Here is a 26,489-nt window from a genome sequence, read left to right on the forward strand (position 1 = left end):
CTCCCTCCCTCCCTCCCGCCCGCTCGGCCCCCGCGCACGGCGAAGGCGCGGCCGCGACGAGGCGAGGTGCGGCGGGGCGGCCGCGCGCCCCCCCGGCGGCGGCAGTGGCAGCGAGGCGGTGGCGGGGACAGGCTCGCCCACCCGCCCCGTCGATGGGAAAGGAGGAGCCTGGGCGGGGGGGGCGCGGGCAGGAACTTCGGCGGGGCTGAGTCTGCGGCCCCGGGACGGCACCGAGGGGAGCCCCGGGCAGCCGGCGGCGGCGGCCGACTGCAGAGTACGTGCGGGGCGGCCGGGGGGCGCGGGCAGCCCGGTCCCGGCGCCGCGGGGCACGGCCGGAAGGAGCGGGCGGGTCGTGCGTGGGTGATTCCCGGAGAAATCCGGCGCGGGGGGGACGGGGAGTGGGCGGAAAGTGCAGAAGCGTCCCCGCCGTGTGCGCCGCGGGGCGGGGGGGCCGCGGGGCGGGGGCGGCGGCGGGACGGCGCGGACGGGACGGGCCGGGCCGGGCGGAGGCGGCGCTCCGGCGGGGTCCCGGGCAGGGCCGGCGGGGCAGGGTGGCACCGGCCGCCCCCCGGGCTCTGCGGGGCCGTGCCCCTCCCGGCTCGCACGCCGGGGGTGGTCCGGGCGCGGCGGCGCCCCGCGGGGTAACCCCGACGGAGAAGCCGCCCCGGGAGGTTCGTGTCGGCGGGCTCGGCGGCCGCGAACTTTGTGTGCGGAGCGCAGCCGCCCGTGCGTGCCCGCCGGGTGAGCTTGCTTCCCCCGGGCTCCGTCCCGCCGTGCGGGACCCTGCTGTGGCCGTGCGAGAACCTGGAGGTATTTGGTGCGCTCGTTTCGTCCTTAAACGCGAGGGTGTTTTTTGCACGTTTCAAGTTTCTCATTAGTTGCGGGTCTGTACGTAAACGCGAAGCTCACTCATCGGCTGTATTTTGGCACATCTCAGAGCTAGACAAGACTATTTAATTTGCGAAGTCTCTCTTCTGCAGCTACATGTAATTTTCTCCTCCTGCTAAAAGTCCTTTGGAAACGCTGCAGAAATGTAATGAATATGCAAACAGCCAGCTCTCAAACCCAAATCCAGTTTGTCTTCAGAGACTTTTCAAAACGCCCAAAGTGATCAAGATACATTATGAAATAATCACTTTTGCCTAAAATACAGGGATGTGATGTTTCGCACTTTATCCTTGTATTCCTAATCTAATCGGTGACAGCTCAATTAGAACTCACCTGAAATAAAATCTCTAAAAATCAGTTAGAGTTGCTCGGTTGCTTTTCCTTCCAGTGCAGCCTTAAAAAGCAGGAAAGCTGCTGGCCAAGTCCTTGTCCCATGCCCACATCCCACAGCTCCCGAGCTTTCCTTCTCCCGGTGCTTCACCCACATCCACCACCTGCCTAGTTCAGCCGTGGATCTTCCTGCCGGCTCCGGGAAGCGTGCAGCTCCGAGCCCGGAGCAGGCACAGTGGGAAGGAACGGCTGTTTTCCCATGGTTAAAGATGCTGAGCGGAGCTGCTACTGCCACTGCCCGTTGTCTTGGTAGAGGGAGCAGGAATGGGTTGTGATTCCTGCACTAGCTGTTTACAAATATTTAAGAGTGCTCTGTGGTGTCTCTGTGGTTTTTGTTTTCCTCTTTCCCAGGAGTTATGTTTGTGGTCAGAGTTAAGGTGACAGCCAGCGTTTGGAGAGGAGGGCATGGCATGTGGGGTGATAGGCTGTGGATGTGAATGAGGTAATGTGGAAAATCAGAATGCATGGTTGTGGGTTGCAAAGGCTGAGTGAAAATCTAACTTGTGATTTCCTGGTTCTCCCGTGGCTATAACAGTATGCAGCCTTGCGTGTATTTTAAACAGTGTTGTCTGCTGTGGGGAGTTTTCTGGCTTCTTTGTTTGTTCTTTCTATATGTGAAAAACGTAAGAGATGGCTGCTCTTTGCTGTGTGTTCTGACACTTCTCACTGGTACGGGCAGCGAGCAAAGAAGGGGGAGAAGCAGCAGCTCAAGTGCCATGGCTGTGTTCATTTATTCCTATAGACCTCCCCGTGCCAGCTTTGCATTCCTGCCTCTTGCTGGGGAAAGGGTTTGCAGTTGGCCACGCATTAGATGTACCTGCTCACTCCTGAGCAGCAGATCGTTCTGGCTGGCTTCTTAGCGTTTGCCAGAGGGCATGACCAGGCCGTTACTCCTGAACCAGGTTGGTTTGGGATCACAGATTAGACAGCCTAAGACTTATCGAGCAGGCTGCAGAAGAGGGGATCACATATGGTGCCCCAGGGCCTTCTCTGGGGTGCTGTTCCTAGGAGCAGACAGACACAGCTGTCCTGGCTGTGAGCTCACCCCATGTCTTCTCATTGTGTAACCTCTTCTCGTGCTCACCCTTTGCCCCAAAAGGACTGTCCCCAATGCACTGAGAAATGAGAACAGTGGTGGAAAGCAGTACTTCATGTCTCTTAGATGCAGCTTAAAGGTCACCCGAAAGATGTGGGGCGCTGAGACTTGAGTGGGTGTGCTAAGGCTTTGCGTAGCCGGCTGGGTGAGCAGAGCCAGCAGCAGCAGCAGTGCCGGCTGTCCTTTGGGCTAACGGTCTCCTCGCATTCAGGCTGTGCTGTGCTGCTTCCTCAGCACTCCTTGGCTGTTGCTTGTCCTCTTCCTAAGCCTCATCCAACTCCTCCAGGTGGACTAGCACAGCTGCTTGCCGGGCTTTGTAGGCTGGGAGCTGGGCTGAAGCAGGGACTGGAGTGGTTGTGTCTGGAGGAGCAGGAGAGGCTGTCTCGGAAAGGGCAGGGAGCCTTCTCCTTGTAAGAGTTTAGAAATACTTGGGATGGCGTTGAGGTGAGTGCTGGAGGAACTCTGTTAAACGCAAGGAGAAAAGAGGTCAAAAGGAGGAGTGTTTGAAAGTGCCTTCTCTGCAGAAATCAGTAACAGTCGTACATGGAAAAATTGCTTGGCCCTCTCAGGAGTTACTGTACTGAATTTGAAAAACAGAGTGGGTCTTTAAAGTACGAAACAAAGGGATTTTAGTCTTGCTTTAAATGCAAATCTCAGCGCAGTCTGAACCGTGGACTCGCTGCTGACGCCTCCATAGTACATATTAATCCAGTTTTATCTGTCATGAGGAGATTTGTTGATTAGAAGCCTCTAGGTAAAGGCTGCTCGTGGACTGTTGCTGCTCTTCCAGCCTGTGGGCTGGAAAAATGAGTTCAGTTCCATGGCTTGCCTGGAGCTCTTGGGCTGTGTATAATTTCACTGCCACTGTCCTCCCAGGATTCAATTTAGCTCTCTGCACAAAGTCCATTTATGTAGATTTATGTAGATTTTGTGCTAAGATGAATGACTTTCAGAGGAAATGGGCCTTCTTTTAAAAGTTATATAAGTTTATTTGTGGTATTGACGGTGAAAAGTCAGCATCATTTGAAATGGGAGGGTAGGAACAGTTTGCTGAAATGCCACTCAACCATAAGCTGTGAATTTTGTTTGTCTTGACAAAGTTTGTCAAGAATGGAGGATTTTTTCCTAAGAAATTCTGTGAAATAATTACAGTCATCAAAATAATGAATTACGTGCCCAGTGAAGGGTTATCTTTAAGTGATTTTCCTTGTTGCTTCTTGTATCTTTGAGTGTAGACAGTATTTAACTGATATTCTGCGGTTAACTATTATTTCTGAAAGCTAAACTGTGTTTCTAAAATATGTAGCTCTTAAATGTTTACAGTTTCACCCTGAGTTTCAAAGTGTGTAGTTTATTAGCTCTTAAGCTCACCAGCAGCTCCTTGAGGTAGCTGCTCGAATCTAAACTGCTATTGCTGTCCCTTCTGCTTCACACATACTGGCACACAAGGAATGATATGTTCAGCTGGTGGTTTGGGGGGTTTGTATGTTTTGGGTCTTTTTTTTTCCCTGGGCTCCATCACTCTTCCTGAAGGAGTTGATTGTAGGTAACCTGCTTCTGCCACATAGATTTCTGGAAAGTTTCTGTTGGCATCCTCGTTTTATTTTTCTCTAGTAGAGTTGAACCAGAATTTTGTAGCAAAAGCCTGGTCTTCCAGATGCCTCTTGAATAGAAGTTGGGCTCTGCTTGTTTTATCTGTGTGTTTGACTTGAAGAAAAGGCTGATTTTGTAAAAAAAAAAAAAAATCTCAAAAATGCCCAAACAATTTTTTTACAATATGCAAAAGCACATACTGTAAAAATAATTTCCCTCGGAGTTTTACTTTTGATAACCAATCTCCCAATGCCCCACAGCACATGTATTTGCTTGCATTGCAGTTTTGGAGGAAGAGGAGTTGAACATTATTAAAATCCTTTTCCCCAGTGTGTGCAAATCTTTCTGTAGGTGTTGTTTTTTAGGTTACTACTGTGTGTTTTTTCAAGTGCAATGTGATAGCAGAGCCAGAGCAATGTTAGCAGACCTGCTCAGTGTTTTAGTTCTGTTACTTTCTCAACCAACTATAAATTACATGCTTTAGACCTTATTGATTGGTGGTTTAGCTTAATACAGTAATACTGGAAATTATCTGCTTGTGGCTGTGAAAGCCACCGTAGAGTGAAGAGGTGTGTATGTGAGATCTTAGAATTCTCTGAGGAGTTTATTATTTGTGGTATAACTGGATAAGGGGGTTTATGAAGTTGAAACTTGTGCAAATGTTTTTTCCTGCCGCTGTAAGGGCTGAGCACCACAGCGATGTGTCTGTTGGGAGCTTTTAAGCACAATTGCTGTATTGCTGAGTGGTATTTCATGTCTCAAGTGTCAATGACAGGCAGCCTTGTTAGCAAATGAAACGGGCAGGTAAATTCGAACTAGCGTTTTTAAACTATGTGTGTTGGAATCCATCGGCATTTTTGCTTTGTCTGCAGCTGTTGCTGCCATAATCAACATCAGCAGAGGCACTACATCCTTTTTATGTGAAACAGGTAGAACTGTAGAAATACTTGGTTCTTAAAAACCCTTTCACTGACCCAGCCTCGTTTAATCCTCTGGGGTTCTGTGAAGCACTTTGCTTCTTTGCCTTCCTTTTACAGTCCTCCACACTTTCTATGGGGCAGAAATGATGTGACAATTAGGAAGAATTTAAACTGGTCAGCTTTTTTCTTGAGGCAATCAAGTATTCTGTAATTCTTCAGAATGTGTTTTGTGATCATTTTGATCTTAAGACATAAAAGAGTGTCGAGTAGAAGCCGTGAGCAATATTGACTGACATTCTTGGGAACAAACATGAAGTGGGAATGTTGAAAACAAGCTGGCTGTGTGTTTGAATCATCTTTTTTGTAGGTTCATCACAACTATCTGCTGATTTGGTTTTTGTTCAGAAATGTTTCTATTAAGTCAACTAGTCAAGAAATAGAGTTTTCATTTCCGTGTGTGTTCTTATAATGAGAGAAATAAGCCCTGTCCTCTGAGCTGACAGCCTTGTGGAAAGACGGGCAGTGGGACAGTGCATCTGGATGTCAGTGTTTTGGTGCTCATCTTCTTTCTGTTTTTACTGATTGCAGGTTCTGTCTTCCGTGATGGCGTCAGCTCTACCCAGAACCCTCGGAGAATTGCAGCTGTATCGAATACTACAAAAAGCAAATCTCTTGTTCTACTTTGATGCCTTCATTCAGCAGGGTGGTGATGATGTCCAGCAGCTCTGTGAAGCAGGTGAAGAGGAGTTTTTGGAGATAATGGCTCTCGTAGGCATGGCTAGCAAGCCCCTTCATGTCCGAAGGCTGCAGAAGGCTTTGAGGGACTGGGTCACAAACCCTGGCCTTTTTAACCAGCCTCTCACCTCCTTACCGGTCAGCAGCATTCCAATATACAAGCTGCCAGAAGGGTCTCCTGCATGGCTGGGGATATCCTGCAGCAGTTACGAAAGGAACAGCAGCACCAGAGAGCCTCACCTGAAGATTCCGAAGTGCGCTGCCACGACGTGCGTGCAGAGCGTGGGCACGAGCAAATCTGACGTGGTGGGGAGTTTATCACTGCAGAGCAGCAGCGAGCCAAGACTCTGGCAAGGACACCACACCACAGAGAGTGAGCACAGCCTTTCCCCGGCTGACCTTGGCTCTCCAGCTTCACCAAAGGAAAACAGCGAGACCCTGGATGCTGCTGCTGCTCTGTCAGTTGCTGAATGTGTAGAACGAATGGTTCCCTCCCTGCCCAAAAGTGACTCCAATGAAGTCAAGGAGTTACTGAAAACAAATAAGAAACTGGCAAAGATGATTGGTCACATCTTTGAGATGAGTGACGATGACCCTCACAAAGAGGAGGAGATCAGGAAGTACAGTGCAATATATGGCAGATTTGACTCAAAAAGAAAGGATGGCAAGCATCTCACTCTCCATGAGGTAAAACACCTTGAGTGGCACTGGGCTTCCTCCCCTATTCCTACACCTTTGACGAGATGTGTTTACAGGATACACTTCTTGTAGGGGTACTTCCTGCCAGGTGATGAGAGTTGTGTGTCTGAAAGTTGTGTGTTGAGTGCTGTCGGCAGTCCTGGTCTGACTTGGAAATCTCAGATGCAACCCAAGTCCCCTTTTGTGGTTGGGTGTGTGTGTGCATGTGCTGATTTCAGCTTGATGTCATCAGACTGCTCGGTAGCTGGTGCAGCCTCTCATACAGAAGGTTTAGAAAGTTTGGCACTGAAATAGCAAACCAGTATTGCACTGAGGATGGCCCTTGGGATTCTCAGCATTTGGTACTTTTTTTGAAGAAGTTTTGTCTTGATGTTTCCTTGCAGCTTTGAGAGTAGACTTGTTTGGAAGATCAATAACTAAAATTGCTTTGTGTCTGATGTGGTTGCTACCCTCTGTTGTCTTCCCTCACCTCAAGACTCTGCTCTGTAGCTTGTGCACTTGATGTGAAAAGGATCCTGTCAATGAGGTCCCTAAACCAGGTGGCATGGATTTTTTTTTGTTTGAATTGGAATGAAGCTCAATTATACAACCTGTGGGTTTTTTGGTCGCAGTGGTCTTAAGCATGTTGAATGATACACAGACTGTATGAGGAGGAAGGGAAAGGACTGTCTGCAGTATTGCTGGGTGGCTTTAATCTGAATGTTTGTCCTTTAATCCCTTGAGTAGCATCTCTTCCCTCTTGTCCTTGAAAGTCCATGTGGGCCTCCCTTGCTCCTCTTGTGGCATTCCTGAGGCTCACACTGCATGTGTTGTAACGCAATAGGTGTGTCTGTGTGGGGAATAGTTTCCCAGTGCCAGAGTACAGTACAAGGGGAGAACAAACATTAATTCAAAGCAGTGCCAAAACACTGTTGATATGAATGCTGCATCAGCGTTTTCACAGTTAACAGTGATTGCAAAATTTCAGTTGGATTTAAAATTTGGCATGTAAGGCTTAGCTCCCAAAAGGAAAGGCAGTGTTTATGTTACAGGAGTGCCAAAAAAACTGTACTGGGTTTAGCCTTTTTTCGCTTCAAGAAGAAGTTTTGTAGGTGTGTGATCCATAGCATAAGACTGAGTTCTCTTTATGCTTCTGAGTAGAAGGGCAGAAGGAAACAAGGCGTATTTCTTTACATTTTTGTTTATGTATTTGCATTTATAAGGCAACTGCACATCACCGGCAGTGACTTGATGAGGGCTTTTACTGCAGGCTGGGGAGACACTTCCACAGTAGTCAGCCACATTCCTACCACACAGTTGTAGCTGTGCAGCTTTCACTTACGTGCTTTGTGGCTTTATGTCCAACACTTATAATCTATGAATTCATCCACTGTACAAGACCAGATCTCATCTTACTCCCCTGACCTTGTGGAAGTCTCTCTCTTGTAACAGAACTAGTTGTGTATGAGATGGAGGCAGGATTTGAAAGGATTAATTGTGTAGATGCCCTGTGTATGTGGCTGCAGATTCAGGATTCAGAGAAAGGGGTTCTCCCCACCTGAGGATGGAGGCAGTCAAAGTGTACAACATGTGCAGCTGTCTGCTTTCACAGCCTCTCTCTGGCCTAGCAACTGCAGAAAATGCTCTGGAATCTGGGCAGACTTCTTGTAGGATAATTTTCTGGCATCCAGCAGTGTACTGGAAGGTGGGCTCCAGAGGCACCTTTTGTATAAGCTCAGGAGTGGATCTGCAGAGCTGGAGGAATGAACACTGGGGTGGTAATTTGAAGGAGCAGGATAGCAATGAACTGCAAGAAAGGACAACTGCTCTGCCTTGTTCATTGTTTTTAGTATTGCACTACAGATCTTTACTACATCATTGTAAAACCACGTTTAAAAATGGAATGAGAGCATGGTTTGGCTTTAGGAAATATTTCTATCGCTATTGTGATTAAGGGCACAAGATCAAAGGAGTCTGTGGTTGACTTATGCCTCACTTACGCATGTGGGGCCTCGCTGAACTTGATGGGAACTGCACACATGCAAGCAAGAAGAATTTGCTCATAATTGGTTTACTGTTGGCTTAAAGAGGCCAGATTTCACAAAGTTTTGTCTAGAACAGTTTTGTCTTCATTTCCATTTTAAAGCAGAAAATAAATAGCAGCAATAAGACCTTTTTTTTTCTTGTTTAAAATCTGCTAAACCAGAGTTTGCCTTTCGTAAACTCAACCTCAGTGTGTTTTTGGTTTTGATGGCTTAAACAATTTGCTGCTCAGAAGGAAGGACCTTAAACAACCAGGGAGGTAAGCTTCTGCTTGTCCAGGGACTGTTTTTCTGCACGTGTTAATACATTCCAAGGCTGTCATTCTGCCTCGCAGTTCAAGGTTTCTCCTTGCAGCTGGCAAGGAACAGCTGAACAAACTTCGCTGTGAATTAAAAAAGCTTAAGTAGTGGTTAGCTTTTTAGTGTAAGGACTAGGGTATCTCTGGCTCCTCAAGCGCAGAGGAGTTGAATGCAAATTGAAATCAAACCTGGTGGAATTATTAGTGGTGAATTAGTGAGAATATTTCATTTCAGAGGGCTGGAGCAGCCATTAGAGGCCTGTGGGAGCTGCAGACACTGGGCTGATTTGGAAGTGTGTGCTCCTGGTAGGAGTATTTGCATAAAGCACTAATCGGACATAAAATCTGATGCTGAATCTTTCGAAGGCGTTCCAAAACTAATAAACATGCTGTCCTTAATCCATCCCATTGTTTCAGTATTACACAGCTTTTCAAACACAGAGAGCACTTAATGTTTAAAGTTGGACTGGAGGAGGGATAAGTAGGAGGCATGCCCTTGAACTTGGTGACCCCTGCAAGTTTGACTCAGATCTGTAATTTGTGTGTTAGTATTTCAGTGATTGTCTCGATACCTATAAAACATGAAAATAATCCTGTTCAATGGTGTGAGAAACAGGAATTAGGAAAACAAGCAATAAATTTTTTCTAGCTTGGTCTCTTCCTTTTCTTTTGCTGACTCACCAAAACAGTAGGGCTTGGTATTTAATTATGTGATTTTTAGTGGGGGAATCTGTGAACCCCATCAGATGGAAGTATACTTATCCCTCTCCTTTATGGTTATATGCTGCTCCATATCCTTAAGGCTTCCAGCAAACAGAATATTTTTAGGCATGCAATGCTTTGTATCTGCAGTATTATGCCTCCTGAAAAGGCAGGAAGCCATGATGCACTTCAATTCAGTAAGTCTGAATGTGACCTGAAAGAGGAAACCAGGAAAAACAAGCAAATAAACATTTGGCTTTTCTCACATATTAGGATAAACAGCATTTGCCTACAACTACCCAAAGCATTTTCAGTCATTTCAGCTCTATGCAACCTTTCAGCACTTTGAGGGATAAAAAATATCTCAAATTATTTTGTAAGCATTAGCCATATTATTCATCCTTGGCAAAGTAATAGCTATCACTGTTACAGAAATTAATGCCTGCTTTAGATGGTAATTATTTTAATTTGTGTTGTATTAATCTTATATTGTATCTTTTTCCCCCTCTGTGTTTTTTTCTGAAGAGAGATAGACATTGTAGAACAACTGTTCCTGTCTAAGGGGTAATAGTTTATTAGTTTAGTACCTTGTATTGTAGGAATATGGTAACCTGTTTGCGCCCTTGTACATCTGATCTCTGTGAGATTTGTTCTTTTTGTCTGCACAGAGGCTAAAGGATCAGGCAACATATCTGGTTTGCCTGTTAAAGACAAGTTTGTGCTCTGATTAGCAGTCAGGTGCCATAGGAAATGCACTACTGAGATCAGAGGCTTTTAGGCTAAACACAGGAAAAAATGCTTGTGAAATATTAGGAGCAGCAGTTCCATGTGAGTTTTACTAGGAATACTGCACAGGCACAGGCTGCTAAGAGAAGAATCTTGGTTCTTCTGATACGTATTCTTGTTTGTTCAACCTTCCCGGAGAACAGGCATCACATTGGGCAAAATGAATTTTTGATAGTTTGGCTGCCATCAAGCCCCACGGTGAAGGACAGCCTGTCCTTCATGACGTGAAGACAGTCATTCATGTCTTGTGACAGCTTCCATCCTTCAGGGATGGAGCGTGCAGTGCTTTGGGTGAGCCGCTGGCCTCTGTGGTTTAATTCACAAGTAACACTGTGGTAGACAGCAGGGTGAAGGGGTGACTGCTTGGCCTTCTCCCCAGAGACACCCTGTAAGTGCAGAGCTGCTGGTCTGTGGGAGCAGTGGGTTTGGTGTCTGAGCTCACACGAGTGCTGTCCTGCCTCTGCTGCCAGCTGGAGGGTCGGGATGGCACATCTCCATCCATCGTGGATGTGCTGACTGCTGTGCAAACCGAGCTGCTCTGGCATATTCACTAGCCTGGGACAGATACAGAACATGCTGTTGACAGTAGCTCCAAAGCAGCTGTGCTCCTTTGCCAGGAGCCAAGCCTATTCAAAGCAGCTTAATTTCTAGAAATAAAAGAGGAGAAAGAGTTGTGGGCACTTGGTCAAAACACCTGTAGCATTCTGTTGGCCTCTTGCTGTTATGCCTCATTACGCGTTCTGGCTGTTCTTCAGCTGAGGAAAAAGTGAGAAAGTCTCTTCAAGCCCTGTTTGCTGTGGAAGGAGCTTGGAATAGCCTCTTCAGCATCTCGATTTGTGTCTCCCATTGCATGAACAATGTTCTTGTGTCCATACTGCTGACCGTAGGCTTCTCAGACAGCAGTATTGTTAACTTGATACAATTAATGACAGTATCACCACTTCCTATAGGCTTCTGAAGAGCATTGCAAAATCATTTTGAGCCTTAACTTCAGGGTTTTTTCCCCCCCTCCTTTATGAATCTTTTGCCAGCAGCAGAGGCACTAGAAATGCGTCCTGGCAGGCTCAGGAAAACATCCTTGAAACAAGTTACATTTGATTCATGTCTGAAGATAGTCTTCACAAACACGAGGGTGAGAAACATAGCTATAAAAAGTTTAATCGTTTCTTAAACCATCACCTTCTACAGAATTTATTCTGTATTCACCAGGGAAAGCCATCTGTACCCACACTGTCAGGGTGGTTGTTTTTTTTTTTTCCCCCCAAGTCCTGGGCATATTGCATTTATAAAAATAGTATTCCCTGTAAGCCAGTCTTTGGGAGCCAAACGCTGTGAACGTTCAGAGCTACTGTTTTATACTGAGATTTAATTAATGCTGGGATGAGGCAAAAGCAGCGCACATTGAGACAGTCTTACAATAATGTTTTACTTTCCGAACCAACTACATTCATCTCTTGTGCCTTCCCAGATGCTTACCTGGGTTAGTAAGGGATACAGACAAACTGAAGAAACCCTCCAGGGTTTAGTGTACAGTTACAGGTAATTTTACGTGCGATCAGAGTTTTGCCTTAATTCAGAAGAGGTACTTTCAGTAGCACAGTAGGTGAAGGTGTGCAGAATCCTGAGTGCCTGTTTGTCTACTTGCAGCTAACAGTTAATGAAGCAGCTGCCCAGCTGTGTGTGAAAGACAACGCCTTGCTGACCAGGAGGGATGAGCTCTTCGCACTGGCCCGGCAGATCTCGCGGGAGGTCACCTACAAGTACACCTACAGGACCACCAAGTAAGGCTTTCATTAACTCACAGGGTCTTTATCAGGGAACTAAGCAGCCTGATGGCATTTCTTCTGAAGCACTAGAGACATTTTCTTCTTGCTCCTCAGCTAGCAAAATGCGCTTCTGAGGAAAGGAGGAAGATGTTATTTGAGACCTGAAGCTTTTAAAATTGATAAGATTTAGTTTTGAATTACCTTTTTATTTGCTCTCTGGTTTTCCAGGTATTTTGAGGATAGTACATGTTGAGAGGCATCTGAGAGGCTGGTATTTCAAACATTTGAGGCATTAGTGTGTTTTACAGTTAATGTAAATGGGCAGAGTAGCCAGAGATGCTCAATGCATCAATTTCCTTTTTTCCATATACAGATTTGGCATGTTAGCCAAAAAGATCACGTCATGTGGCTTACAAACTTGCTTTAAAGGAACTGAAACTGAATCCCAATTTCAGTTGTTGCTGTTCTTTTAAATTAACTGCTGTTATGAAACGGTGATAAAGGCTTAACAACTTTTAAATACAATTAAAACCTTACAATTAGTAAGTATGATTGAAAGTCTTGATACTTTCTTGAGATTTTTAAATGTTAATTCCCTTGCCTGTAATGTAATATAATATCTTTTCAAAATACATTTTTGTACACTTCTAGAAAGTTTTCCTTTGCTCTCCTTTCTTCTATAGAGATTCATATAAATATACATCCATCCTGGGTAAGCAATGCCAAAGGCATTTCTGTAATTCTCTGTGCTTTCCTTCCTCTTTGGAAGGGAGAATCCATGAATCTCTTGATGCTTCTGGAAACAACGTAAGACAGTTGTGTTCCTCTATACTTGAGTGACATTCACTGCCATGTCAAAATGAATGGGAGGGGTTTTTTGTACATCTCACTTGTTCTTCCCTGATCTATTTTTCCCCTTGAATCTTTTTCATTCGTATTGACAGTCAGAGTTAATGTGCTGTTTACTGATCATGTATGTGTCTTCTCTTCTAGATCTAAATGTGGAGAAAGGGATGAGCTGTCACCAAAGAGAATCAAGATAGAGGTACAGTAATGTGACTACTGTATTTTGACCTGTGCATGCTAAAATTCAGTTTTGTTTTGAAGGGATCTGTCTTAAGGAAAATTGTCAGAAAAACATTTGACAGACAGTTGATGGGTATGAGAGAGAGAGCAGGTGGGAGAACATCACCAGTGTCTCTGTAAATGTAAGTGCTTGATGGGGAAACCTGTAGGAGCAGGGGTAAAGAGTAGGATTTGTTTAATGGTAAAGATACTCTCAGTGTTTTGCACTCAGAGTGAGTGGGAGGGGAGGAATGGGACTGACTGACTGACTTCCTGTGGTGGAATAAGCCTGAGCACTGTAGGAAATGTCTTCCCATAAGGCCTCCTGCTTTTCAGTCAGCATGAGATGGGGTTTGCCTGATTCACTGGAGTCAGGTGTTGATCATGTCCAAAATACAGAGTTTTGGATTAGGGCTGATGGCAGAATATTGGCCATCTCTGATTATGCCCTAAATTATGACAGTCATCATATCAAAAAGTAAAAAACTAACTAAAAGCTGTATATCTCAACACAAGTGATTGTGCCTGTAGATACTAATATACAGGTTTTTGTAACGAGTTTTTTGTCAAATGCGTGTGTACATGGCTAATGTATACACTTACGCTAGATGTTGCTTAGGGAGATGCCAGAAATTTCTTGTTAAGAGTTCAGGAGCAGCATATGTGTAGTCTACCTTGTTCTTCAGTTACCACTGCTGGAAGGTCAATCTGAGACCTTTTAACAAAAAAAAAAAATTAAAATATACATACATGTTCCTATAAACCTCATAAGAAGCAGATCTTCCTTTTCAATTTGTATTTTAAACAAATTACTGTTTCACTGTTACGTGGGTATCTAATTTATCCTTAGCACTGTGGGTGTTTTTTATTGTACTCTCTACTCCACAAGGTGCAGGTTAAATGTGTGTTAGAATATGAGCTAGATTTGTATGTGACACAGATAGGTGATGTATTCTCTAACTGTAGAGGAAAATTGCAACACATTCGGAAATGTGTTTCTCATATGTAATGCATTCTGTGATAAATGATGTACTGCATGTAGTAAGGCTTTCATTTTTTTTCAGTACTGCAGTGCTTTTAGGCTTTTCCTGGGAGGCAAACCCTGGTGAGAGCAGTTAGTTCTGAAAAGGCAGTTATGAACAGGAGTAGAGGAGTTCATCTTATTTATTACATTCCATCAGTCCATATACAATTGTAGTTAGAGTTCATATAATGCAAAATACACATGTGCAGTGAGGATTCACTGGTAGCTTGGATAAGTCAGTAATGTTATTTAAGTGTGTTAGGATTTGCTTTTGACCTGTGCTTGTTCTTTGATCCACAAAAAGGTGGAAAAGGTGTTCTTTGATCCACAAAAGGGAAAAGCTGCATTCAGTGATTTTATCCAGCTTCACCATTGACCAGCCTTGACCAGCACCTTGCTTGAGTCTCCTCTTTTGTTCAGTCCAGCCCTAATTTTTAAGATCTGGTGGGGAGCTGCCACTCCTCTGCTTGAAGTAGTATTTCAATGACTTAGATTTCAGCATTAGGAAGTTTTTCCTTCATTCAGTAATAATTGATGATGAGCAAGTGTCTAAAATGACAGACTGCAAGGGAGGTGCTGTTTTACAGGATCTTCATTGAAAGAAAGCATAAAATTAAAACTGTGAAAAATACAGGCTGAAACTAGAGTTTTTCTGGAGAGCAGGAAATCCGGACAGCCTTAGGGGATGTGTATTCTCCTTTTTTCTGCATGGTGAAATCTTAAGAGTCTGGAAGGCCTGCTTCTTTTATACCCTTTTTGGTTGAATTTTGAGAAAGGATGTTTACTTGGTTTTGGTTTTATCTAAAATTACCAGTCATATTGTAAAATGCTTTTGAAAATTTCATGTCTTAATTGTACAAATTACTATTTCAGAAATAGGTCATTTTTCCAAAATAAGAAATTTAAAATTAAACTAAATAATCTGATAGCATAGCATTAATCATTTTGAAATTACCCATATTATTATCAGTAGAAACGTCTTTTTTCCTCACAACTTTGGCAGTCTTCTAAGGAGGAGTAAACCATTACTTCAGTGCATTATAATTTTGAGGTATGCTGTAAATCGTGGGCTTTACTTCAATGAAATGTAAAAAAGATGCAGTATGACATAGCAGATCACTGCTGTTGTGGGTTCCTGGGGCTTGCATTTTGGGGAAAAAAAGTAAGAGGTCCTTTTTTTAGTAGTATGTTTGGGGATTTTTTGGGGGTTTGTTTTGGTTTGGTTTTTTTTGGAAAGGTGAAAGTAAAAAGGAAGACGGTAGCAAATGCAGATTTTTCCTTCTGTTCTGGGTTAGAATTCCGTACACTGTTTTTGATGTTGTGATACTTCATTGTGGATCTGTTAGCTTGCTATTATGGAAATACAGAGAGGATCTGAACATGGGGATTTTTTGTTGTTGTTGTTACAACTAGCTCTTTTCTGGGTTTCCCTTTTTTTTTCTTTTTCTGAGAAGGGTCATTTTGCCTTTCTGTTTTAAGGCTGAACTCTGTATTTTGATTTGCCATTCCTTTAACCATTAGTCATTAGTGTCTCTGTGAAGCGTGGCCTAAAATACTAGGGCTTCAATTTGGAAAGACTTCACAGCCTGTTTGCGTAGTGTAAAAGATTACTTAAAAAAAAGATGAGTTAATTTCCTGAAATATAATAACACTTAAAAAAGCCTCCAGAGAGGCTCTGAAGGTCATCCTTGAGCAGAGCCAGCAGAGCTGTGTGTGCAAGCTGCAGCATTGTCAGTCTGCAGCCACATTGTAAATTTACCCTTTTCATGAATATGAAACTTGCACAAGCATTACAAAGAAACAATGTGCCATGAATTACATCAAATTACCTGTAAAAGCCTTTCTCTTCCCCTGCGAGCTCTCCCCCTCCTATTCGTTGAGTGGGTGGGTGAGCTGTGGGAGTGAAGTGTAAAGAGGAGAAGAGGAAAAAAATCCAGGCAAATGACAGACTAAAGGTGCGGAGGGAGGGCCAAAAGGAGTGAATTGGTATTTGGAAGCAGATTATTAAAAAGGGGTTGTAGTTCCTAAATCTGCTCTGGACAAAGAGCAGGACAGGCGAATATGGATGGAAATGGCCCATCCTCCTGCAGAGCAAGGATCTCTCCTGCTTAGGTGTTGTGAGGCGGGGGCACCCCTTATTTTGTCATCTTGAGTGACTCAGTGCCAGCACTGCTCAAAGCAATGAGCTGTTGTGGCACCAGCTTAGAAAGCAAAACAAGTCACAGGTACATCAGGCAGAAGTTGTGGAGAGAGAGGCTGCTCATCACTATTGGGGTTGACCAGGTTCCCTTTCAGAGTCAGCATGAACAGCCAAGAGAAGGAAAAAGAAGGGTTTTTATAAATATTCTTGCTGTGTGTGGTCTAAAGAAATTGTGCTGTGTGTCAGTGTCTCCATTCATCTGAACAGGAGGGGTGGGAAGAGCTTTCAAAAACTGATTTCCCAAGCTCAGTGGGAGTCGGGGGGCACAGGCAGGGAGACCTGAGCAGAGGCTGCAAGGAAGTGTCTTCTCCTGGTGCCAGCATGGGTGGAGGAAGAGGAGAGAAAAGCCCCACCTCCACAATTTCTGAGAAGGTTGAAAAGAAAACCAAAGTGTGGGATCTGTGTTTTGCACAAAAACAGCAAAAGCAGTAGAAGCTACTGTTTTCATAGGAAAAATGTCATTAGAGGGAGCAAAAAAGCACATGTGGGACTGGGAACATCTGCTGCATGAAGCCGCTTTGAAAAACAACCGAGCAGCAGCATGGCAAAACAAAAATGCTGCAGTGCATGCAGCAGGACCTCCAGGCAGCTATGGGGCAGAGCAGCTTGCTGCTTGGTCCAGCATACTCCTCATCCCACAGGGCACTGGGGACAGCCAGCAGTGGGAAGGGGCTCGGGAAGGTGATCCAGAACCACATCATCATACAGGAATTATCTGCCTGGCTGAGGCATGACTGACACAGCAACAGGCAGCTAGAGCCGCTTTTGGGAAACAGCCTTCCGTTTTGTATAGGCAGGTGATCACAAGTGTGTTAGGAAGAACTGTGTTACCTGTTCCGTTGCAAAAATAGGATCCTGAGTGATAGGGTTTTCTGTGTTCAGCTTCTCATCTTTTTACACGTAATCGTTCTCCTCTCCCAAACAAATTCAGGTCTTAATTATGAAAGTGGTCAGTGCTCATGGAGATGTGCTGCAGCACCTTTGTTTGTAGAGGATGGGGCTTGTTGGCAGTTTAGCTGGCTATGAAGTTTTTGCTTAGCTGTTGTGTTTATTTGTTCCATGAGGGAGTTGGGTGGATAAAAGCAATATGCAGCATTCAGACAGATTTTTGGGTTTTTTCCTGAGCATAAAGAATAGGTTTGATGGCATTACATTGCACTGGGGTTCTGGCCATCTGCCTGGGGTCAGACCACTGCTCTGCAGGTCAGTGGGCAGCCTGCCAGTGGAGGGAACCTTGTAGTCCCTCCTTTGTGTTTTTTCTGAAAGATCACTTCTATTTCTCTTGAGCTGTAACCCTTTTGTCCATCTACTGTCAAAAATGTAATTATTGACTTGTATGTGTCTTGAGAATCCACAAGGAAAATATACCTGATTTGGTGTATTTTTGACACCCGGGTCTGCAGAAATTCAGTGACAGATGTCATTGTTCTCATGTTTGGGTCTGTCTTAAGATCTCTGGCTTGCTCTCATGTTTTGACAGAGTCACCTATACTATGCTTTTTCTGGATGTTCCTCTAGTGTACATGAGCTTTCCTTTTATAGTACTGAGCTGGATAAACTCCTCATCTTGAACCTTTACTTCAATGATTAATTTATTTTAATGGAGTCTGGCAGGCTTTCACAGCAACTTTATTTGCTTTATTGATACATATGCAAGCTGCAGAAGAGATTTGCATGTCATAAGAATTTCAGACTGGAAGAATTATTGAATCATGGTTTCCCATAGTCTATGAATTTTATGCTGTACTTTTGAAATGGTGATATTTCATTTTGTGATACTAGTGTAGGTTCTGTGTGAAAAACATTGAATTTCAGCAGGCTTTTCTCAGTTTCACAAGGTTAGTATATATCCTTGACTACATATAAACTTGATTTCTGAAGAGTGACAGAAACCATAGGCCTAAATCTGCCTGTCAAGGCTGAGTGTAAACTAGTTTAATGTCAGTAACAAGAGTAGTCTAGATTCACCTGAAACTGAGAAAGATGAGATTGTCTCTGCCATTTCAGGTATATAGCAGTTGCTGTGGAGGGGCTGTGTGTTTTGTGCACAAACTTAAATGAAGTGGATAGCACATGTAACTTGCAGTCCAGAATTTTCACAGAAGTTCAGGAATGTGTTTTTTAGGGTTTTTTTTTTTCTGTTAAGAATGCAGAGAGGGTGAATAAAAAATAGTAATAAGTCCCTCTTGGTTTGCTTTCTTTTTATGCTCAATAGGATGGTTATCCTGATTTCCAGGACACAGTCCAGACGCTCTATCAGCAAGACAAAATGCCACTTGCTTTGGCTAAAGGAAAGAGTGAAGACCCAACAGCTCTTAATTCCCAGGTAAACCAATTACACTACACTGTGAATAATACAGGCTGTGTCTTTGTGCATTGGTTTTGATGTTTTGTTGTTTTGATGACTACATCAATTCCCATCAGTTTTAAAAGGCTACCTAGCTTAGCTGTGATTGCATCACTCTTAATTTGGGTTTACCTCCCGAAACTGTTCTGACACAGTACTACAGCTTTGCCCTTGTTAGTTGCAAGGAGGTAAGATGCAGCATAGTAGGCTTGAAAATCTGTGGTTGCCTGTTGGGAGCAAGTAGGGTAGTATTGGTACAGTATGTGCTGTGTTACTTGCGTTATCCGCTAAAAATGGAAAGCTCAAGTTACTGAGCCGAGAGGAATAGAGTAGGCGATCTTGGAGTCCTCAGCTCTGACATGTCTTACAAGAAGAAAGGCCAAAATATGTTTAGGAAATAAGTGAACCTCTGGATCTGAGAGGATAAATAGGCTTTCTAAACAATACCTAGCCTGGTGGAAGCACAGTGTTCTTGAGCAGACGGAAAGCTCTGTATAAATAAAGACAGGTTGCTGATTCTTTCTTTGTCTTCTCTGTAGTGTATCCCGGCCTTGAGGCAAAATACCCATCTCCTGCTGCCAGTTCTTGTCAAGGAGGGATTTCATGCTAAGTTGCAACAAATTTATTTTGTATAGCTGATTTGGGCACATATAATCACTAAATTTGCACGTAAGATTACATTTAGGAGTTACCATCCTGTTTTCTGAGACTGGATGTGTTGCCCTATAATTTACCTTCTTCTATAGCAAAGTAGTGCTCAGTCATACAAATCTGTTATACTTCAAAGTGCAATTATGCCACATGTTCTGATGTCACAGAATAATTACGTGAGCTTGTTTTCATTTTGTATATGCTTTAAAGTTTTCATTGGTCACTACCACATAACAGTGGACTACAGATGTAATTCAAGCTTAAACGTATCTGCAACTCTGCAGGTTTTTCTCTGGGGATCAGAAGTATCATTGCAGTTTAAAATTCTGGGGTTTATCTCAAGTAAACAACAAAGATGGCATGAATGAGAAGTGTTGTATTATTTTAAAAAATTACTGTACAGTTCAAAAATTGGTAACAGGAGTGACAGAACAGCAAAGTTAAAGCACACTTAAAGTAACTGTTTGAAAATAGTTTGCTTTTTTACTTTCCTGCCAAGACCAAGCTTGAGCTATCAATGGTTTTCTGCAGACCCTGATGAGCCAGAGTATGTAAATACTGGCTTTGTCATTATCCTGCTGTCAGGGTCACCACTGTGCTGTTGAAGCCCAGGTTTTGCTGGTCTGTTAGGCTACCACTGTACGTGTAATTTATTGAACTGTGCTGAGCAAGGAGCCTTTTGTGGGAAGTTAGGGCTTCCAGCATCTCCCAAGAAAAGCGAAATGCTCTGCAATGAATAGAGCTCTGTAGTAGTTGAAACAATTACAGCATTACCCGAAAGAGACATTAATTTTTCCTATCAATTGTAGGTGTTAAGTTTGTACACTTTCTGTTCTTAGGTTCATTGTGGCTCTTCTAAATCAACTTTCTTGACTTGTGATTTTCTTCTTAGTTTTGCAAGATGCTTATTTACATTCTCTTGAGAACAAGATTATAGTGAAAGTTAGAATTCTCTTGGCATTAAAGTCAATGACAAACATTCAGACGCCATTTCCTCCCACGTTGCACTGGATTGTTTAGCTCCACTCTCTAGAGGTGTATAGGTCTTGTTCTTCTTCTAGACAGACATTTCACACCTTTATCCCCCACAAACATACTGTCATCCTACACTTTCAGAATGGCAGATTTTTAAGCTTGTGTAGTGCTGTTTCCTAAAATAAAGATTCCAAGATGTCTGGTGAAATCTTGGCATAAGTTTTTAGCAGATGTTGCCATTGCTCTTGGAATACTTTCTGGAATACTTTGTGAAGGCATATATTTGAACAGAGCTAACTGGATAATTAAAACATTCTTTTTTGCTTTTCTTGAGATTCTCTTCACGTAACCTGTAGTCCTAAAGTGCAGGAAGTGATTTTTGTGTGTTTTTTAAGAACGGAATTTAATGTTGCATTTCTGTGTAGATGAACTATAACAGCTTGCATTTTAAGTATTCTCGAGTGACTCAGACATACATTATGAAAATCTTTATGGGTGCAAAAATATTTTGTTTGCTTCATAGTTTTGAAGAAATCGTAAAACACACATCTGTACATATGAGTCAACAAAAACCACTATCTAGGCTGTTAGTCTTTTCATCTGATATTGTTTTCCCCCCTGTGTTTTGACTTGCTGTATGTATGTATATAGAGAGGAATCTTTCTTTGTTTTAATTGCAGTCGGAAAAGGTGATGGCAAAACAGATGGAGTTTCTTTGCAACCAGGCAGCACTAGAGAGACGTCTTTCCACGGGGTGTTACAGGCAGAACTCGGAAGAGCACAGCCCCAATGGCATGTCATTAGATAATGCTGATGGACAAGGTATGGTAGCTCCCAGGCACACCGTTGCTGCCAGCAAAGACATTTGATGTTATGCAACCTCTGTCAGTGGTGGTGTTTATCTCCTACAGAACCCTGAGCACTGAATGGACAAGACAAGATCTCTGTCTGCCCTGAAGTGCTTACGGTGTAAATAATGCAATCTGATGTACACTCAGGTTCTGTTCTCTTACTGGTGTGTATCTGGGCAAACTGCTTTCCCCAGGGATAATGTGGGGAGGGAAGGAGGTAGGGTGCACTGCTGTTACTGAGAGCAGGACTTTGCTCTAGCTTTATCCTCAGTTTTGAAAATAGAGCAGAATGTTGCATTTCATTTGCGTTCTTGTTTTGTGGAAATCGAAAATAAAGCAGGTAATATAGTTGGTGTCCTTTTTGTTTACCTGTTTGTGAAGTCTAGGAACAAAACCTGAGGAGCTTGCTGTGTAAATTACTTAGGACTAAGCAGATTCTAATGATGTTTTTAGTAGCTTGTTATTCTTCAAAAACCTTACAGTTCTGTGGTTCTCTTTGATTTACCAACTGGCTATTCCTTGGATTGAATTATTTTTATGAGTGCTTGTTTTGTTTGAGCATTTCTGTTTGGATCACTTTTTTTACTGTTGTGAAATGAGACAAAATGTTACAAACAAAAGCAATACAACCAGAAGTTCTTGTGTCTGTTTTTTAAGTGCTAGTTTTTTAAAGTGGGTTGAAGAGAAGCATTAGAGGGACAGCTAAGGGAATCAATAAAGTAAGTGTTAAAAAACAGATTTTCATTTGTGTGTATTGGTCAAAAAATCAGGTACAGAAGTTACCAGGAAGAACAGGTTCATGGATCCAGCTTTCTTTGGCCAAGCAAGCTTTTTTATACCATTTAGGGGAGCTGGGAATTGTTAGGATCTCAAAGGGATTGTGCAGTGGGAGAGGAAAATTTTTGTATCTCAAGAGGATTTTTGAGCAAAATAAAGGGTTTTTTTAAAAAATAATTTTTTTTTTGGTCTGGCTGAGTGTCCCTTTCTAACAATGCCTGTGGAATAGTCTGCAAAGCAGTATATTTACATAAGCCTTGTTTTGTTAGAAAACTTCCCCGAGCAGCTGGAATTTAGGATGCGCTTTTGCTGATAGAATTAATATGTGTTGAAGTCTCTACCTGTTGTTTAATAGTGCTTTTCTTTTAATGCATCAATGTTTCACTGTGAACAACTTGCAGGTGAAAGACCACTGAACCTCCGCATGTCCAACCTGCCAAGCAGACAGATGCAGCACATTTCACTTGATGGAGAGCAGCACGTTGGGAAATCTCTGTGCAGTGATTTGATCCGGCTTTACCCCAGTGGTGAGGCAAAGTCCCAGTCCTCGGGTTAGTGCTGTCCCTGAGAAATTACCCACCATTTCTTATTTCTCTGTGATGGCTCTGAGTGAAGCAGCCAGGAAGGCAGCCTGGCATGCATTGTGTATAACCATACCATCAAGGCTTTGTAGAAAACTCCAAGAAGAGTGTTACTTGCTAATGTGGAGTCAGATTGAATGTTATTTGGGAAAAGTTTAGGGGATGCAGTAATTGGAATCAGATTAGCAAGTTCTAGCATGTGTCTGTCCTCAGAGAGTGGTATTGACCCAAACTACTGCTGTTAAATGTTTAAACTGCATCACAGTGACAGCACCATGATTATGACATGGCTTCATTCTGTATAAAAGAATCAGGCTTTTTATTAAAAGGACCTCTTTATTCTGGTTTATAAGGACCTAGCACTGTTTCTCTGCTGTGAACTGCATGTCATGCAGCAAGTCTTTTCCACCTGGGTTTCTGATTCACTGACCTCTGCTCACTGCCAATCTTGTTACTTACCTCTGGCATTGGGAGAAACCCACTCTTAAGTTTGATAGAAGAGGGCAAGAAACCTCTGTGAAATCTCTGTGGGTGGTTTCAGTTTAAAACTCAGTGCACTGAGATAAAGCCAGGAGTTCTTGAGACTCTTGCAACTTCAGGAGTAGTAATAAAATCCCACCTGAGTCTGAAAGATGCAGTGGGAAAGAGATTACTTGAAAGACAAGATGCAAAAGTAGTTGTTTTGAAGACTGGGAAGAATCCTGTGTGTTTTCCACTTTTGGGACATTGCAATCTTAGCTCACTTTTTTTGTAGATTATCCCAATCCCAATGATAATTCACTCAGTGAAATCTCTAGTAGGGAATTTTTACCCATTCCCTTCCAAAATGCTGATGCAGAGTGCATCTCCATTAGCCCCTGCTCCCAGAGGGAATTAAAGCAAATCTGTGATGCTTCCTCTGTCATCACTGCAGTGTAACTGAGGTGGTTCTAATCCAGCTGGGTTAAAGCCCAGGAGGAGGAGGAGGAGGCAGAGGCAGAATTTATTGCTTCAACTGTTAGCATTCATATGGTTCTTGGACCTTTTTCTTGATTTAAGGACAGAGTATTTTTTGTTTCCAAGCAGTGTTTTAACATCTTTTCTTTCTTTCTTTTCTCAATGCAGAAGGCCTTGGTATTTTAAAGGATTTTCCTCATTCAGCTTTTAACAACATCGAAAGGAAGGTCATAAAAACAGAACCTGAAGACACAAGATAGTCATTCTGCTCTGGAAAACAGTGTCATAGTAAAGAATGAAACTTCACAAGAGAAAAAAAAAACCAGCCTTAATAACCAGTGTTGCCTCATTCAAATAAGAGATTTCAATAGCCAAAGCCTAAGAACTGGTTCAGTAATCCGTGGAAACAGGAAAGCAAGAGACACTGCAACTAAAACAGTAATACAGGTGGATAAACATTCCTGTAAAAGTGGTTTTATAACGTGGGAGGATTCACAAATTAATATTGTGGGTCTTCATTATTTAAGAATGTATTATGTATTTGTATAACTTATCAAAGTAAATCTAGATGTCGGGACGTGTATTGAGTCCAGTAGATGTGGCTACAGTTCATTTTACTTGAAATTTCAATGTCTACTTTCAGTGTACCTAGCGTAGATATGGTTGTTAAACATTTGAATTAAAAATCATCGGAGAATTAGGAATGCAAACCTCGTGACACAATTAACAGCAAGTTTGCAACAATATTTGTAGAAAAAGGAAAATGCATACAATATTTTCATGGTTTAAAATGTTATGTGGATATAGCATTTGATAGACCTAGACCCTGATTCTGTATTATAGCAGATGTACTTGACACTCAACTATCGCTACATCACTTTCAATGGTTTCAGCAGCCTTTGTGTAACACACTTATAGCATAATACCTACATACAGGTCAGGAGTGTAGGAAATGCCAGTTAGAGTATGGAAGAGTCCATATGATTGGCTCCCATTTCCTTGGGAACAACTGGGGTGTGGTGTACCATACAATTACTAAGTCTCATTTGGTAGGAAACTCAAGAGACCGAGTAGTACAGACAGGGCTGCAAAAATTGTCATTCAGACCATTATAACTTCTTGGACTTCTCTGTGGATCTTAAAAGAAAAAAAAAAAAAGGCATCCCAAGTGTGACAAAGATGAAATATGGTGCAGGATTTATGCATCAGTGTAAAAGGTTGCACTTGATATCCAGAAACCATAAGATTTTTTGGAGGAGAGAGACAAGGAGTCATGCCTTTAGCATATAACTCCTTTTAAGTGCTGTCCAGCCCACATGATTCTATGAATATACTGTATACTGTATACAGTATGCCAATACGTTTCTTTATGTATGTGATTAATTAACATCTGTGTTCTTTATTTATTTGACAGTTTTTATTTTTTGTACATGTTCACTTTTGAAGATGTCATTTTATCTAAGGAGAAGTAGTTGGCATATGACTTTGGAATTTACCATGGTGTGTTTGTGTGCATCCATCTTTCCTCTGTGCTGCTCTGCAGTCAGAACAGTTACATGCCTCCAGTTCCAAATACAGTTTTTGCTTACAACATGTTCTGGAGGGGAAAGGGAGAGCTGAAGAAAGTGAGTTGCCATGCCAGTGGGTAAACTTCCCTATTCAGGTGTGCACTTCGTGTCTGCAGTTTGCTCTGTGTCATAGGTGTGTATTAACAAACCAGTCACAGTCTCTGTTGTACTGAAACGCTCAGCAAAATGTGAGCTGAAATGTCTACACTGCAGTCTCTTATCACTGTAAACATATCTAATTATTTTATCACTTGATTTGTGGAACAAAGCTTTATAGTAGAAACACCAGTAAAACAACTTTTTATACTATTAAAATGTTTGGTTTTTTTAAAAAAAATGTTTCTTGAACTGTATGGTACTGTTTCACTTACTGAAGTATCTTACTTTAAGCAATGGAGTTTGCAGCTTTGCTGTTTAGGCATAAGAGATTGAATGTGTAGTTATATTTCCTCTTTCCTGTTGTGTGAGTTAGTAGCACAGATGTTTCTTCAGTTTGTAACATTAACCAGTGCCCTGGTTAGTATCTGAGTAGCTTTCATGAGACGTCTATGGAACTTGTTAGAGGACAGCTTAAGGTTTGAACTGCACAGCTTGAGCGATAGAACGTACCAAGCAGCAAACCTTTAGAGATGCAGGAAATATTTCTCCAACATCTGACACCATCAAAAGTTTGTGTGTGGGTCACAGAGGAAGATCTTAAGCTTGCTGGTCTCTTCAGTAAAAGTGAGAGGAAGGAAAAAAGAACTTGCTAAGCAGCACGCTGTTTCAGTTGAGTCCAGAATTTATTTTGTAAACACTAATGTATTAAATTTGTTATAAATTAAAGTATATAACAGTTATATTTTTGAGTTGTAAATACAGTACTTTGTGTCACGACCAGTTGGTTATCTCCAGAATGATATTTCAGTTTATGTCCAAGAGGCCATTTCAGTCTCAATAAGCTGGAAGCAATTTTTTTTTACTGGTTTGCAGCTGTATGATTTTTTTTTAATCCTGGGGGGGAGGAGGGAGGTACATTCCGAGATTGCACATAAGCTTGGTAATAGCAAATACTCAAGCATTGGTCTTTCCATGACAAAGGTCTTGGTGGACTGCAACCTGGCCAGCCTCTGGAGTCGCAGGTAAAGGCTTGCCCTCGTCTGCTCGGGAAGGGTTGCTAGATCCAGGGTACTCTGGATCAAAGGCCAGCCCTGCAAATGATGCCTGTTTTATTCACATGTTTATATTGTTGCTTACAAAATAAAATTCACCGTGAGAACTCTTTAGTTTCCCCAGGGTTTGTCCTTTTTTTCTAAAAGGAGATGTTAATTTGTGGGGGGATGGGGGAGGAGGGAGTACCTCAAACTGCAGCTCTCAGTGGAGGAAGCCTTTTCCTGCTCTTGTGGTTGAATCCTCATTTAGGGTTGGCCTCATTATGTGCACAGCCTGCAGGGCTCAGTGGGCCCAGGCAGGAGGGAGGAACTAAAACCAGGAAGGGTCTGCAGCACTGAGTTCCCTCCCCACGTCCTGCACTCTTGCTTTTTGTGTGTGCTCATATTTACACAGGGTTGCAAACAGCACAGAGCTGCTAGGATGGGATGCCAGGCATGTGGAAGTGCTCTTTGGGAACTGGGGAGACA

At 42.8% G+C, this 26,489-nt stretch overlaps 1 protein-coding gene across 5 annotated transcripts; it reads left to right on the plus strand.

Annotated features, from left to right (window-relative positions):
- NAB1 (NGFI-A binding protein 1) lies at positions 1-26,135 on the plus strand. Of its 5 annotated transcripts, none has more exons than XM_085066013.1 (8): positions 1-274; positions 5,476-6,309; positions 11,777-11,910; positions 12,889-12,940; positions 18,400-18,510; positions 20,838-20,979; positions 22,187-22,336; positions 23,471-26,135. In XM_085066013.1, exons 2-8 carry the CDS (start codon positions 5,491-5,493, stop codon positions 23,560-23,562), a joined length of 1,500 nt encoding a protein of 499 aa, XP_084922139.1. In that variant the 5' UTR covers positions 1-274; positions 5,476-5,490; the 3' UTR covers positions 23,563-26,135. The 5 variants fall into 5 exon arrangements, with proteins under 5 accessions (XP_084922139.1, XP_084922136.1, XP_084922138.1 ...); XM_085066010.1 differs by having other exon boundaries at positions 48-66; XM_085066012.1 differs by having other exon boundaries at positions 142-274; positions 22,187-22,312.
- Positions 26,136-26,489: the final 354 nt, after the last annotated feature.

This window comes from Lichenostomus cassidix, chromosome 7 (genome assembly GCF_008360975.1).
Source record: "Lichenostomus cassidix isolate B80296 chromosome 7, HeHo_3.0, whole genome shotgun sequence".
NCBI classification, from domain to species: Eukaryota; Metazoa; Chordata; class Aves; order Passeriformes; family Meliphagidae; genus Lichenostomus; species Lichenostomus cassidix.